At 39.6% G+C, this 17,262-nt stretch overlaps 1 protein-coding gene across 1 annotated transcript; it reads right to left on the bottom strand.

The window, feature by feature from the left end:
• Positions 1 to 14,430: 14,430 nt before the first annotated feature.
• LOC125804810 (transmembrane protein 271-like) lies at positions 14,431 to 16,624 on the bottom strand. The gene has a single exon (XM_049484393.1). It carries the CDS (start codon positions 15,885 to 15,887, stop codon positions 14,976 to 14,978), a length of 912 nt encoding a protein of 303 aa, XP_049340350.1. The 5' UTR covers positions 15,888 to 16,624; the 3' UTR covers positions 14,431 to 14,975.
• Positions 16,625 to 17,262: the final 638 nt, after the last annotated feature.

Genomic DNA, 17,262 nt, shown 5'->3' with positions numbered 1-17,262 from the left:
AGGAGGCAATTTAGCATAGCCAATTCACCTACCATGTCTGTGTTTGGGAGGTGGAAGGAAATCAGACTCCCTGGAATGAACCCACATGGACAGTGAGCATATATTACACTCCTCACAGACTGCAACCAAAACGAGGGGCAACCCCAGAACCCCAGGGCCACTGGTGGACTCAGAGGGGGGGGGCAGGAGCTGCACTAGTGACTCCATGCCCTAAAGTGATCCTATATAGTGGTAAGAAAATGTCAAAATGTCCTGCTGGCTGCATTCTTGTTGGGGAAAAAAGTGATTGAGTCATTGCTATAGTGCCCCTTCTTGTAATAAATTATGATTTTGTGCCTCTAGATCATGAATAATGTGATAACATGTCTTAATTAGGCAATAATACATGAGAGGGAGTGCTATAATGTGTAATATTGGCACTGTTGCAGGCTGCAGGCAGAGTACCGTAGATCAGCACAGCAGTGCGAATATTACACATTATAGCACAAACCTTGAGTGTATTATTGTGATTGTACCACAGCTCCATTATCTCTGTTTATTGAAAGATTTTAAGTTAAAAAGGAAGATAAAAATACTATCTTAACAATACACAAGTTAAAATAGTTCCATTGCTGCGCTGTTTGTAGCTGCGCTATAAGCTCTGTATTGTTGGTAGGTTATCGTGGTGACCTCTATTATTGGCCATTTTAGTCAAAAATGTGGAAATCTAAGCTTACTGTATTTAAACATATGCATTTTACTCACCCAAATATTTTTTTTCAGGAGAGAAATCTGTGTAGATTAATAGAAAAAAAAAATGTTTACTTCGGCGCCTCCCACCGTCAAGACCTGCGGAAGGGTCCCATATTTTCAGCCACCTTACATTCATCTTAATATACCATATATTAACTGGAAAATATATACACTTAAGCTTTTGGTTTTATAATAGCAACTCTTAACCTGATATTATTGGCTGATAATGTGTGTAATAATGCGTATTTCTGAATTGCTGGGCTTATTTATTTGTGGGGCCGCGCCTATGCCTGCAGCGCCTATTGGAGAAATGGCATTTCTTCACTGTGCCTCTATGGGATCCAGCGGCTCTCAGTGGTCTATAATGACATCGCATTTGGTTTGTATTTGGTTTGTAAGAGCTGCATCATTGCTAGGTTACCTGTATGTGGCGGAGTAATACATGGAGAGCTTCGGTTACAGTGCATTACCGGCTGATAATGGCACTCATAAAATGCCTCTCAGCCAATCACTTTGCAGGGTCGGAACTAACTGAGGTATTATGTGTCTTAAAGTGTCCATCTATGGGTGTCCATTCTGGAGTTTAAACAGAAAACAGTGCCATTCTATGGAAAAGTGCCCTCTATGACACCCTTTCTGACACAGTGTCCCAAAGGGTGCTGTAAGGATGCAGTGCTGAATAGGGTTCTCCTACAGGTGAGAGAACATGAAGAAGTACATGGTAAGGAAACAGTTCCAATGACTTTCTTTCATGGAGCGAAAACTGTAATTTGAGAAATATCTGTTTCTTTGCTGTGAAAGTCGTCAGATGGACTTTCTACTGAAACAAATACAAAAGAAGAAAGCATCTTTAGCTTGAACCTGTTTAGCTACATAAAGCATAAAAATGCCCATGCTACATTCCAACTCGATCTGACAGAATTCCTCTAGGTTTTTAATGCATTTCTTCAGCAGCCAGAACGTGTTCAACACAATACAGCACAAGTTGCGTTCATGTTGCAGTGGATGCATGTATAAGCTAATAGCTCTATACAAGGTATCTCGTATTAGATATTCTCTCTCTTTCTCTCCCTCCCTCTCTTTTTCCTTCCTCACAAACTCACTCAATTTGAGTTTCTTAGCTGCTTATCCTTCAGATCCAAAGGGGCTAAAAGAGCGATGCATTCAGCCTTAAATGAAAGGTATTGAATTTTCCTGCTGGACCGATCGAATGCTGAAAATAAATGAGCGCTGCTCCCTGACTGAAACGTTTAGGAGTTTCTCGCAGAAATGCACTGTGACTTCAGTCTTCAGAGATGAACATTAATTCAAAATACGTCATATGCTATTTGACACTTTTTTTCCCCTGCCTTCGCAGAAAATCAAACACATCCAGAATTACTAAACTCACTTTCACTCCAGCTGGATTACTGCAACTGCAGTTTGCTCAGCTTTCTGCTCTGGTTTTCATGGGGAAGGGAGGGGTGTGGTATTTTTGCTAACAAACAGGTGCTGTAGAAAGAATGGACACCATGCTCCATATCCTTCTATTCTATACGTGAGGCCAAAACTGTCCGCCATATTGTCTCATTTGCAACCACCCGCAGCATCCGCAAAGCAACCAGCATTGTGAATGACCCCACCCATCCTTCACACGAACTGTTCTCCCTCCTGCCTTCGGGAAGAAGGTACAGCAGGTACAGAAGGGAAGAAGGTACAGAAGGTACATCTGGTCCAGCACGACCAGATTCTGCAACAGCTTCTACCCCCAAGCCATCAGACTCCTCAACTGCAGAGACTGAACTGATTTCTTTTCTATTTATTTTCTGTACTGTCACTCTACCCCACTTACCCCAGAAAATGAAAGCACTAAAAAACCCTACTACCTCACTGGACTCTATTGCACACTATGTAATAGAGGTAATTACTACCTCACTGGTCTTTTTTGCACACTGCATAATTTGCACACTGTTTTGATATTTATTTTTCTTTGTCTGTATGGTGTTGTATTGTCTGTCTGCACTTTTTGTACTGTTGCACTTTTTGTTCTGTCTACACTGTGTTTATGTGCACCATGGTCCCTGGAGGAACGTTGTTTCGTTTCACTGTGTACTCTGTATATAGCTGAAATGACAATAAAAACCACTTTGACTTTGACTTTTGACTTGACTTTGAACATCACACGTCAGGATGTATGATTAGATTAACTGTGCATTTACATTTACAATATTTCACAGATCATTTTCAAATACAGACTGCATGAATAAAACACTTAAATAAGTTACAATCTGTCCACATGCTACTGTAGTACTGAAGATTTGTAATATCTTTAGTTTTAGCTTTTTTTTTTAAACAAAAAAATTGTATATACAGTACGCTGACATGCCAAAAGTCATGGGATAGCAGTATGTAAGTTGAACGTAAAGTTTTACCTTAGGGGACAGCTTGAAAATGCCCAGACCTGTATAAGTTGTGAGGTGATATCTTATGAGAGAGTTAAAATGAACACATTTGCCAGCATGCTCATGATAAGGTGACGTGAATTATCAACGATGGAGTGAGGCCTGATAGTGGGTGTAAATTTACATTTACTTTTACATTTCACAGATCATTTACAAACTATAGACTGCAATAAAACACTTTAATAAGTGTAACATCTGTCCATGTGCTACTGTTGCACTCAATATAAAATAAATATATGATAGTTTTTACTAACAACTACCCAGAAACATCCAGACAACCTCACTTAAACCTCCAGAAACACAAAATGACAAAACTACAAGTAACTGTCCATCTAACCCACTCCATTGCCATTACTGTGATAATATTTTAAATGATGAAATACAACTGTACTTCTCTGATGCCAATATTAGGCAACAAAATTAAATTAGAAAAAAAAAATGTACAAGAAATGCACTAAATGTGTGGTGGAGAGAGATAAAACCTTCTCATCCTTCAATGGAAGTCAATATATATATATATACAAAAGAGTTTATTTCAGGTAATTTTGGAGAATTTCTCTTGGTCCATTAATCGAGAATGTTTTAAACAATGTAAGGGACATTTTGTGTGTTGAAATTATGTCGTAAACTAAAACTTCATAAAAAATAAACATACTTGTTTTGATTAAACAGTAAAGATATACAGCCATTAGTAATAAATAAGAAAAAAATGCTTGCTCAGAATGTTTACAGCTGATTAGATTATAGTGATATTTGATTGATTGCCTCATTTTTTTATTTGTATGTTGCTAATATGTGAGATGAAGCTGTTTTCTATATCTCTATTGAATTGTAGCTTCAGTCTTTATTTAAGACTCCAGTCTTGCTGAAGACTTCAGGGGTATCTCCAAATATTTGAGCCAGGTTTTCTGGTCTGGGTTTGGAACTAAATTCAGCAGGGCAGCAGATCCCCTGAGCTTCAGCTGCGTTTGAAGGTGTGTGTGTTGTTTTTTCTACAGTGGAACAGTGTTCTGTGGGTTGAGCTCTTTTTTATTCTTTTTTTTATATAAGAATTGAGTGTCTATAAAACAGGCAAAAACTAGGACATACAGTACACTGACATGCCAAAAGTCATGTAATAGCAGTATGTAAGTTGAACATGAAGTTTTACCTTAAGTGTTGGCCTAAGAATGACCACACTTGTATAAGTTGTGAGGTGTTATCTTATGAGTGAGTTAAAATAAACACATACATAATTTGCTAGTATGCTCATGATAAAGTGATAAAGTGACGTGAATTATTAGAGGTGGAGTGAGGCCTGATAGTGGCGGTGCCAGATTGATATCTGCTGTATCAGGCTAGAATTATCACATTGAATTAATCAGTAATAACATATACATATTTTTTTTTTCCAAATTTACAACTTTACAGGAGAGGAACACAAAGTCAATGTAAAAATATGGCACTTCAAAATAAGGCGCCTTCATAAAGGGTTTATAAATAGTTAATAAGACATTTATAAATGACATTAAACAGGTTGTAAACAACCATTAATAAGCAGTTACACCACATATATAGAAGGGCAATAGTGACCTGTTGTTTGCCAAATAATTCCATGTGATTCCACATTTATTTATACTGTTAAACCTCAGATCTTTCTGGATGCTTATCTTACTTTGTTCCTTACGTCAGCATTAACATATCTGTTAATAACATATCTATTATTCACTATATCGACCCAGACTAATCACTTGTCCAATAATAATAACGTGGTGTATATTAACATAAAATACCATTAAATAAATAAACTGAACTAAACTTTTTATATTATTATTTTATTAGATATGTGAATGCTGATTAAAGCAAAGTAGGAAATGTTTTGTATGTAACTATTTTGTAACTATTTTAATAATGGCAAACTATTAATTATTAACCAATAATAAACTCCCTCATAGGCTATTTATAAAATCTTTATAAAAGAATCTTATTTTAAAGTGCCATTAATGCCATTTTAGAGCATTTGTTCCATTTATCATAATATTTACAAATTGTTTGAAAGGAAAATTGCTTTTAAAGTTTATGGAACCCAGAGTTCATTAAATCATAAATTTAAAGAAGCAAATTAAAAAAGCAGTGAGTCAAATTCTGAACCCTGATTTTTATATGTGGATTCTATATGTTAACTTTGTCTATCCATCAACTTTCCAATGTCATAGTGCCTTTAATTACAGCAACATAACAAATACAACACATTAACAACCTAAAACCAACATTTGAAACCTACTGTACATTATGCCCTATTTTTATTATTAAAGTACAGCAACTATATCCTCGCATAAAGTAAAATACACACTTCTCAGAAGCAGCACATGTTTAACCTGAGAAACCTCACAGGACCACATTTTCAGACACAAACTGCTACAAGCACAAACACTGTGCATGGCTGCACTCCCCAAACGCTCCATTAGTTCATTCATTTCTCCATTACAGGCCAGAGCATTGTGAAAAATAGAGATACACATGAGTGAAAACCCAACTGGAGGCAACTTCACTGAGCGAAGGGCCTTCTGCCCCCCAGAAACAGCTTTTCCCCACAAAACAAGCAAACAGGCCAGCCCTTCTCATCGAACCGAGACCACTGGAGAGATCCCAAACAGCATTAGTGAGGGGATAATGCAGGTAAATGAAGCAAAGGAAGAGCTTATTTATGAGGTTTGGACGAGAAGAGTAATCACTGGGGCCGCCTTCATAAGGCCCGGCACTAAATCACCCACACTACAGTGAACTGTAGAAGCTAAATTGAACAAACATGTTTCATTAAACCTCTGATGGGAGCCAAATGAACAGAGCCTCACTGGATTAAAAAACTGCTTAGTGCTGCTCTGATTGGGATCCTGATTGGGTATCACAAAATTGGCACTAGTTTTTGGTCTTTACCTTCAAAATGAAGCAGTGATTTTAACAGCACCTCTTTTATCTAGAAGATGACCTAGTTTCCTTTTGTATCTGCAGCATAGTTGCCTAAACACAACAATACATAGACAATACATTTTTTCAAAATTTACTCTAAATGAACACATTATTACAAATATATAAATGAATTCTAATGTTTACTTTAAAGTACTTTTGAACATTTCATACATATCCTTTTTTATTATATGTATTTTCATAACAGTATCAAAATAATCATACATGTCAATTTAGTCTCATGTTAGCTGAAATTTAGCTCTATTGCTAAACATGCAGGATCCTCAGAAAGAGAGCTAGCCGGTCTGAATTACAGCCTCCACCCCCTGGGGGTTAGTTGAATTCCCTGTACACCCTGTCATCTTTGGATAACCCCTCCCCTTTAAGAAAGAACTCTTTACCACCAGTGGCATCACAACCTTTATACTGTTTTTGTTTTTCTAAGGAACTGAAGACACTTTCTGCATATTCAGCAAATATATCATTAATATTAATTTACCTTATTAATATTTCTCATCTTTTTCTCAACTTAAAGCTGAGGTGAAGCTGTCTTTACCTGTTTTGGGTAAATATCACAGTATTTACAATAATTTTAGAAAATCGAAATGTATCTTTGAAACAGAATAAGATCATTTGATGATTTTGTTTACTATAAAATATAATAATAATATATATAATATATATATATATATATATATATATATATATATATATATATATATATATATATATATATATATATATATATATAATATGACTTGTGATAGATGTTTGAAAATTTGTTGTACAAAAAGCTAGAAAAGAGATTAAAAGAAGATGTATATCTGTCGTTGGAGTTAAACTTAGGAATGATGCTTGTATTGATTTACAAATGTGTAGTTCACTTTCGATTAAAATATAAAACGGTATGTATGGCAATTTTTGAAAGTTCATGGTTTTTCTATTATTGTTTTCTGTTTTTTTTTCTTTCTTCATTTCTTCATTTTTATGTACTATAAGAATTGTGAAGGGTAGCTTAATTTGTTATGTAGAACATGCATGATTATAAGCATTATGCTTCTGCCTGTGCCTTTTCAGTCATTAGTTTGCTGACAATATTTGTGGTTTTGATAGTTATTGTATGATGTAATGACTAACTGATTGAATAAAGAATTATCATCATCATCATCATGAACAATTCAAAAAGCTTGCGACTTTAAGTCAACCACGTTTTCATTAAATTACCATTTTCACTAAAATTGTAAACCCTATTGTGCAGCTTTTCATTGCAGTGTGGACACAAGCATGATAGGTAATAAAAAAGTGAAAATAAAAAGTGAAAATAAAAGCTGTGGAAATATGATTTCTGTGTAGTCAGTAGTTTTATAAATATGATAAACAGTCAACAAATCCCAAGCAATTTTTTTGAAAGGTATGAGACACCAAAAGGCACAGTGTCCTGATAATGATCCAGCTGCTTTGTTCCACTCTGAATAACTTTTTCCCTCCATCACTTCCTGCCTTGACAAATTACTCACTGCTCCGTCTAAAAGATAAAGTCCTCCCTTTCTTTCAGCATCACTCACTCACTCACTCCTTCTTCCCTCCATCTCTTTCCATCCTTCTGTTATTGCCATTCTGCGCTGTGCCAATTGATAGAATAGGAGTAACCACAGTGAGGGAATCAGGACCTTGGAGAGCGTCCAGGGCCGTCTGAGTCATACATAAGTTCTGCTGCAAAACACCCACCCCCCCCCCCCCACACACACACATACACACACAGATGCTACACACACAGTCTGGCGTAGACGACACTCAAGGACCATTACGACATTTCTGCACTTTAAGCTAAAAAGGTCCTCAGAATCCTATTTGATACTATATAGAACAGTTTTATAACTATGTATGTATACTGTGCAAGTCATGCCATTATATTATGACCACCTACTGCACCTACTACACATCCATCCGTCATATCAGCCAACCCTATACATATACAGTAGGAAAACTTAGTAGTTTTATAACTGCAATGCACACAGTGACTCTACTGGCATGGTGGTGGTGTATGTGGTATGAGTGCGTTTTGTGCTGGTGGTATGAGTTGATCAGACACAGCAGTGCTGCTGGAGTTTTTAAACACAGTGTTCACTCACTGTCCTTCACTCTATTAGGACAATCGTATGATTGGACCTAGTTGGTCCAATATGTAGATGTAAAGTCAGAGACAGAAGCTCTGAATCCCACAGAACATTGCCCACAAAATGATTTTGGACAAATATTTCAGTTTTGTGGACAATTCTTTGTCCAATGGTGACACTGACATGTTTAAAAACTTATATCAGTGCATCACACACTAACACACTTTGTTAAAAAAACTTTAACTTTAAAGATTTTATTACGGAAAATATCTTCTATGTGCTTTAAATGGTATAACTGGAAAAAAAGTACTACTGGTGTATCTCAAACTGTTGAATATCATTGAGAAGTTACTTTATTTCAGTAATTCAGTTCAAAATCTGAAACTCACATATTATATAGATGTATTACACACAGGGTGATCTATTTAAGATCCAGCAGATGACATGGCTCTCCAACCAATCACTGATTGTGAAAACTTCACATTAGACCTCAAGCAGCTTGGACTGTGTGTCTCTCCACTCTTCCTCCAGACTCTCCTTGATTTACAAACTAAATGTAAAATTTACTGATGATCAGTGATGGTTTGGCGAGACATGTCATCTGCTGGTGTTGATCCATTGTGTTTTATCAAGTCTGAGGTCAATACAGTGTTTTCCTGGAAAATCTAACAGCACTTTATGCTACTCTCTGCTGACAACTTTTATGGAGTTGGGGATTTCATTTTCCAGCAGGACTTGACACACTACTAATAGTACCAATTGGTCTCATGTAATATTTTTCTAATTTTTAACTCTTAAAATAGATCACTCTCATTGTGTAATACATCTATATAATATATGAGTTTTACATGTTTTGTCCACTGAATTACTGAAATAAAGTAACTTTTCAATAATATTTTTAAGATGCAATAGTATATATAGAAATTGAATGTATTCTATAGTCCCTTCAATGTGGCACCTTCTATCAGGCCTCACTTTCAGAACTCACATATAATACACTTATAATTCATGTTACCATGTTTCCAAGACCATGGTGGCCAGTGTTCTATTACCACTGCTTACAAGATAATACCTCACAACTTATACAGGTGTTGGTGTCCCCAAGCCATCCTCTAAAGCAACAATTTATGATCAATTTACAGACTGCTATCCCGTGACTTTTACTTCCATCCGTGACAATTAAGCTAATAGTGAATGGAAGTTATTGTGGCCATTAATCTAATTACTTTTCATTAATGCAATTAGAGCATTTCTAAAAATTAAAAACTAAGATTTCAGAACAGTCCCAACTCCCAACTGTCTACTGCAGTTTCATCAAGGCATCACGCTGTTTATTTGCAAGTCTGTGGCTACAACAAACAAACACGGCTATAAATATTACTGAGCCCACCAAGAGACTGATTCCAAACCAGCTACAAAGACTGATGCAAATCCTCTCATCTCCATACAGTGCAACACAGATGTAACACTCCTCCCATGGGCTGCTGGCTTCTTCGCACTGCTATAAGCAGTTCCAGTTCACGGTTCTGGGACTGCTTCCTGGTGTTAAATGCTGCTGAGTTCTGCTGTAGATAGATATGCAGATGGTATCACAGTGATAAAGAGAGAGAGAGAGCAGCGCTAGCCATCTCTGAGGTTTTGACAGAGAGAGAAAGAAAGACATATTTAGGGGCATTTAATTAGCTGCTTTTTCAGCAATGCTGAGGTTATTTCACTCATTAAATATGGATGATTGATTCCGCTCAGGGTGTCGCACGTTGGGCCCAACACAATCATCTCCCTAACACTTCTAAAGCTGTGGAATATCCCACAATTTGGTCACAAGCTACAAAGACCTAAAAATTTCAATGTTGTTAAATATTGATATTGTCACCGTTACACAAAAACCTTCACAGCAAGTCTCTGGAGACGGATAATCTTCTCTAAATTAAACTAAACTTGAGTTTAGGGGTACTCTTTGGCATTGGAGTATTTTGGAGTTTATTCACAAGGTACTGGGAACGGGGGGGACAAAAATATTGATGCTGCAACAATCAGATTGTTTAGCTTTGTAATATATTATCGATATGTGGCATCAAATATGGATTTTTTTATTGAAACAGGAGCTCTAAACTCTCTAAGACTCACCTCCAATTTGACTTAATAAAGTTACTGCTTCATTACTAATCCGCTTATCAAATAGTAAATCCATAATTTCTAGCATTTGCTTATTTAGGGGGAATTTAATTTTCTTCAGTAACACAGATGATTATTATAATATTATCATTATCATAGGCCATGTATCATGAGATGCCCTGTGATTCAACTCTACTGGTGTTGATTTACCTTTACTGCTTTGTTTCAATTTGCAGCAACAACTTGAGCTCACTAAAAACACACAAAAAATAAGGTTATGTCAATCTAACATTTCTTAGTATATTACACAATAAGTGGATCTTTCCTATTGGCTCCTGCCATCAGTTATTTGCCTAATGGGAACCATCAGTGTGTAGTCTTCCCCAGCATGGCTACCTTCCCTTTGGTATGCAGTTATATTTTATGTAATGGTTGAACACAGTGTTGAAGGGCATAAGGACAAGTTACCATTTGCTTTTTTTTACTATACAATGTGACTTCACACTGGCTGAGCCCTATAATTCAGTTATTGTTATTAGTGTGCGGGATTTATTTTCCCATTAAATGGGAGTATTTGCTGTGTGGTATCTGGAAAGCTTTTTTTTAAGTAAGAAAAATACCAAAAGCATTACTATTGGACAATTCATCATGCAGTTTTCATTAAAATGTCTAAAAGTAAAAAATAAAAAAAATAAAAAAGGAAAAGATTTTTGCATGACAATGATGATGTTGACTTTAAATGATGATGTTCAGAAATCAATCAATTTTGCCATCAAACTGTTTTTCATCAAACATTTTGAACATTATATTTCATAGTGTTTAGTAGCTGCTGGGTAAGAACAAAGTTCTTCTGCAAAACATCTAATAAACAAGTAATAGGAGTTTCTTCTAATCTAGTTGGTGGTTTGCCTAGGGTAGTGGATAACAACATTAATTTCCTTAGAGATAAAGTGAGAGAGAGCTCTGTTCATCTTTGGGTTTTGAAAGACATATTTGGTGGCATCTAATTAGCCATTTACATCAATGGTTAGGTTATTTCTCTCCTTAAAGGGACGACGGCTTTTGCTGAGGGAGTTGCACATTAGGTTCGACCAAAAATCTCCTCAACGCTTCTAAAGCTGTGGAGAGATAGCAAGCTCAGCCCAGAGAATTAAACACTATACAGGATATCCAAACATCTATGCGACAATCAGCCCAGTTCCATCAGTGCAAACACTTGACTGTCTCTCCCTGACAAAGAGTGAGGGAGAAAGAGAGAGAGAGAGAGAGAGAGAGAGAGAGAGAGAGAGAGAAAGAGGGAGAGAGAGCAAAACAAGTAGATTTTAATTTTGTATTAACTACCAAACTGAGCATTTAATTATTGGAATTAAAACGCCCCAGGCATACACACGCTAAAAATAAAAATCAAGACAGCATTGTCAATTCTCATCCCGGTCATTTAAATAATAGATAATGGAAAACAGGGAAGAAGAGTGAGAAAAAAAAGAAAATTGCATTAAATTCCTTTCACTTCCATTAGCTAAATGAAAGCCATTTTTTGAACAAGTGCCAGAAAAGAAAATAATGCCAACAGCACATCTTCCTCCTACTGCACTCTTGGTGACACAGGGGCATTTCTAGATGATTGAGCCTTTACAATTAGTCATGTTTCCCCACATTTCTCAAACCATACACCGCTCCCTGACATTCCCCTTTGAGTATATCCCTCCTGAATATTAAATGGTTCACGGTTCTCCAGACTTGAGAGGCACTTTAGGTAATCAGGCACATTTTAAGCATCCAAACCAAATCAGACTCAAAATAAAATCAGACACTAGGTTTTATCTGCATTCAGCAGACCTCCTGCTACCAAACCCTTACTCTCATATCGTAATGTACTGAATGTACAGTAGGTTATGACCAAAGGTGATCAGGTGACCAAAACTCAACATCAGGACAACGTCTATTGCCAGCTCAAAAACTCATGTACCAAACATGTCATCATGCCAACATCATGGGAGAGCAGCATGCAAATAAATCATCCTCAAGGGACGGCTTGGGAATGCCTGTGTAAGTACACCTGTGTAAGTTGTGAGGTGTTATCTAGTGAGTGAGGTTAAACACTGACCAAAGTGTTAATGTCAAAACTACGTGATTTATCACCGTTTGTGCAGGATTCCACAGAACACATGTTCCTGGTCTATGATGTAGCACTTAAGAGTAGAATAACACACAATTATATGATATGATAATGTATGAAGATCCAACTCTAAAGTCTACGCCTTAATGTTAAAAGTCTACAGAAAAAACATGAAATTCATGCATCAAAACATGAAAGGAATTCAAGCATTTAAGTCATATTGTTAAGAAATCAAAATATAACGCCTGGCCTGTACAATGCTGGTGCTTGATATCAAACCAGCATTAGGGTGACTGCTCGGTAGGAAAGAAAAAAAAGAGCGATCACCCAACATCTAATAAATAAGTGGCAAAAGTTTCTATAGGCATTCTTGTTAGTGGGTGGAGTAGCATAGTGGATAACAGTACTGCCTATATTGTGGCAGACTACTATTTGGTTGCCTGGATGGGCAGGCCCAACACAGCACACTACACCAATAAGGGTCTAAATGTAGGAAGTCACCAAGAAGACAAACAAGAACATCAGCCAAATGCCATATATGTAATGTAATAATAACGTAAATGTAATCTAATGATAATGTAAATGTAATGTAATGAAAATGACATCTTAATATCATTTAATTCCATGATTCAAAAGGCCAAAAGCCACAGCACTGAGCATCTCAAGGACAGATCAGCCATTCATATCCTTTTACAAGCGCAGCATGTCCCATTCAGACTCACATATATGCATGGAAGCATCTCACTGACTTAACATGACATGATTAACATGCAGACCAATGGAGTGTGGTTCTGTATACCTGTCACGCATGGAACCAAAAAGCAAATGTGATTATTTCTGAACGTTCTGCATGGCTCATGTTAGGAAACACTGATGTAGCACATTGTTCACACACCATTCAGTGACTTCTGATGTCTTAATTGGTGTACTATTAGGTCTTGTTGAAGCTGCCAAAAAGTGCCCATTCATCCTTGAAGAACCAGTGGCAAAGGGCAAACATGAATCAATACTGAATGGCTACTCTGATCCACTGTAGAGTTTCATTGCATTCCATCCTTTCTGCTGTCTGCAGGCGTATATCACTGCTCACTCAGCTGCTGAAAGAGCTGAAAACCTGTTGCATTTGTGCACCAGTGCTCACAGACTGCTTACCTGACTCGCTTTTGCTCAGAGGCGTATGCTGTAATGTTAACACAGCAGTTACATCATTCACAGGAAAGGGTTCAGGTTCAGGACATTTACTGTATGTAAGCCTTTTACACTGCCATGCCAAATATCATGGGACCTTTATTTAGCAGTATGTAAATTGATAATAAAGTGTTATGTTGGGGTATGGCTTGGTAATGGCCACACACCTGTAGAAGTTGTATAACACTGGCCAGCCACAAGAATTATCCTTGTCATAATGAATTAAAATGAGGCACATCAGTGGGTGCCAGATGGAGTTCCAAAATGTACTCAATCCACAGTATCACATAGAAGACATTACCATCTACAGTGGACAGTGCAGTGCGTGGTAATTATCGTGACCAGCTGCATCTGGCTAAAATTGTCCATGCAAACAGATATATGACTCTGAAAGAAATCACTTTTATATTCAGTAGAGAATACCTCACACTTATATCCCACAGGACAGTGCCTCAATATTTAATTTCTATTAGATATGGCAAAAGTAATGGGACTTAAAACAGAATGTTAGACTTGTTGATGTAAGCCTTCGTACAGGTTTATGTCAAGTTTTCAGTTGTAATGGCAACTCAACTTTAACTCATACCCAGCTTTAGACATTCAACAGCCTCCCTCATCCAGATTTACAATAGCAGTATATAGTCTATATCAGCTACTTACTCTCAAGTCTAGTCACCCCACAAGTCCATGTGCTTCACAGTTAGATTTGGAAGCTTCTAATCCAGGCACGCAGGCTAATTCGGATTAAATATCTACAGCAAGGAGGCGTAAATCAACGTTTTTCTTTTTATTCATGAGCTAAACGTAGGCATAATGAAGGAAAACAAGGGAATGACATCAACAAACTACATGAGCATAAGATGATTGAGTACAGTCAACCAACCAATCAACCAACCAACCAATAGATCAACCTTCCAAGCAATCATTCCAAAATCATGGTCCAAAAAATCAAATTGTGAAATAACCTCTTTATATGTTCTTCAGTATGTACTGTTTATATATCATCTGTATATCTGTCTTACCACGTCAGTCTGGTTTGGAAAGGCCAGTTCATTGTGTTTAATCACAATCACGTTTGCCAACATCCAAGAGGCAAGAGGAAAAAAGTGCAATAACAGCCTACATGAACCAATCAGCCAGCTTTAATAAGCCATCAGAGAAAAAGAGGAAAAGAGAGAGAGATAGTGGCTGATGGCTTTTGGGTGTTTTTTTGGATGTGTTGAGTTTTTTTGTTTTTGATTTTTTGATCGTCACCGCACGCACGCGCGCGCGCACACACACACGTTGGAGATAACTAATAAATAAAGTGTCCCAGCGCTATGTGTGGGTCCGCGCTCTCTGCTCCCGGGCCTCCCTGGGAAATATGTCCTCGTAGGCCGGGGGGGACTCGTTGGGCAGTGGGTAAGAAAACGGGTAGGAGTGGTTGAGCTCCGGGTCGCTGGGTGAGTAGCCTGGAAGTTCGCTGGACGGGTGTCCACCCCGGTGCACTTCTGCCGTCGTGCCCTCGTCCGGCCCCCCGCGGCACAGAATCGGGTTGATGTAGGTGCGGAAGGTCGGCGAGGGCGCCGCGGCCAGGTCCCGCTCGTCCGCGCTGAGCACCATGAGGTTTCCCACGGCGGTGCCGCCACCGATCCCGCTGCTGCCGCTGTGCGCGCACCCCCGTAATCTCTCCCTCCGCCGCTGCCGCCGGTAGAAGCGCGCGTTCTGGCAGCGCTTAACAAGCAGCAGGTTGAGCAAGCCGAGGACGCACTCGAGCGCGTTGAGGATGGCGGAGGCGAGCAGCGCGCGCTGGTAGTCCCGGAGCGCGTCGCAGGCGTCGCGCACCTCCGCCTCCGCTTCGCTCGCGTCCGCGCAGTAGCGCGCGTGCTTGCGCTCCACTAGCGCCACGGCGTCGCCGTCCACCACTGCGCCCGAGAAGGCCGTGAGCACGCCGAGCACGAACACCAGCAGGCCCAGGAGGAAGAATTTCCCGCACGTGACGCCGCCGCCGCCGCCTCCACCGCCGCGCCGGCCGCAGCACAGCAGCGCCGCGCACAGCAGCGCCTGGCCCATCGCCAGCAGAATGCCCGAGTAGAAGGCGCCGGCCGCCGTGGCCAGGTGGAAGCGCGCCCGCACGCGTGCGCCCAGCGCCACGCACTTGAAGCCCACGGTCGCGGCGCTGGCGGCGCACGCGAAGAGCAGGGCGCCGGAGACCACCACGGCGCACACCCCGCGGCCGCCCCACTTCATTATAGCCCGCTGCCTCTGCCTCTTCCGCTGCCTCTGCCTCGCCCCGTGCCGCTCCCTCCTTCATCCTCCCTCGTCCTCCTCGTGAGCCCGTCTCGAAGCGCCGGCCGAGCGGGGCATGGCGGAGAGCCGGCGAGCGCTCTTCAAAGCCACGAGCTCGGGAGCCGCTGCGCGCTGCGCCCTCCCGCTCCTCCGCCGCCGCTGCCGCTGATGCTGCTGCTGCTGCTGCTCGCGATGAATTATTGATGGGCAGGGCGCGCGCCGTGCGTGGTGAGAGCCCCCGGAACCCCGCTCAAAGGCAGTGATTACCTTCATGACCCTCTGCCGCCATCCACTCCCCTACGCGGTAAGGCGCGTCTCCGAGCTGTGCTGCTGCGATCAGCGCGAGGAAAGGTCCACCCACCCTCTCATACATACACGCCACACGCGCGCATAGACACGCGCACACACACACTCCTCCTCTCCGCTACCTCGCCGCCGCCGCGAGACCGCGCGGAATGCGGCGCACACGCGCACCGGGCTTTGAGCCGGAGCTCTCAACTTGGCCGAGAGTGAGACACGCACGCAGTGAGGGCTGAGCCTGGCTGGAGGACTGCCCCCTCCCCTGCTGTAACACAGTCACTGTTAGTCCAGATGATCAGAGCTTCCAGAATCCCGCGGGGTTACAACTGTACATCAGTAGACAGAGAGAGAACACAAAACACACTACACCATGTTTAACAGTTGACAAATTCATTGTTACAGATATAGTATGTTTTGCATGTACAGTGCACCCGAAACAAGTGTGGGATTGCATATTTAATAAACAGCAGAAAGGATTAGACATTTAAAAAGCTGACCAATAAAAAATGATAATACTGAATTTTGGCAGTTTTTAATATTAACTATGATTACTGCATTAAATTATCTGAAAATATTCAGATGACTCTTAGGTGAACCTGATCTACTCATTTAAAGTTCTTGAACAAACTTGAAGAGTTTATGCAGTTGGAAAGTCTGATTAAAGCCAAAGGAAAGCCAAGTTTAGAAAGTCAAAAATGAAAATAAAACAGTACATTAATATTGCTAGCATGTTTAATAATCTGGAGTTTTAATTTAGCACGTTGTAGTTTTGCGAACAAGTCAAATAATGCCATCATTTTTTATATTGCTGCTGGGATTGAGATTGGGCACTGATCATGTACAGTGAATCCTGAACAAACCAAGGGATTTTAGATTTAATAAACAGCAGAAATATTTAGACACTTAAAATTTGAAACAACACTCAAAAATATTAAATTCAAAGTTTCTATCATGAACTTCAGTTAATATACATGAGAAATAAAACTTAACGACCGTATATGCAATCTATGGTAAAACATGTAAAAGAAATGGCTAA

This window comes from Astyanax mexicanus, chromosome 10, assembly GCF_023375975.1.
Source record: "Astyanax mexicanus isolate ESR-SI-001 chromosome 10, AstMex3_surface, whole genome shotgun sequence".
Lineage (NCBI taxonomy): Eukaryota > Metazoa > Chordata > Actinopteri > Characiformes > Acestrorhamphidae > Astyanax > Astyanax mexicanus.
The sequence above is the reverse complement of the archived record's forward strand: the minus strand, read 5'-3'. Positions and strand labels throughout refer to the sequence as shown.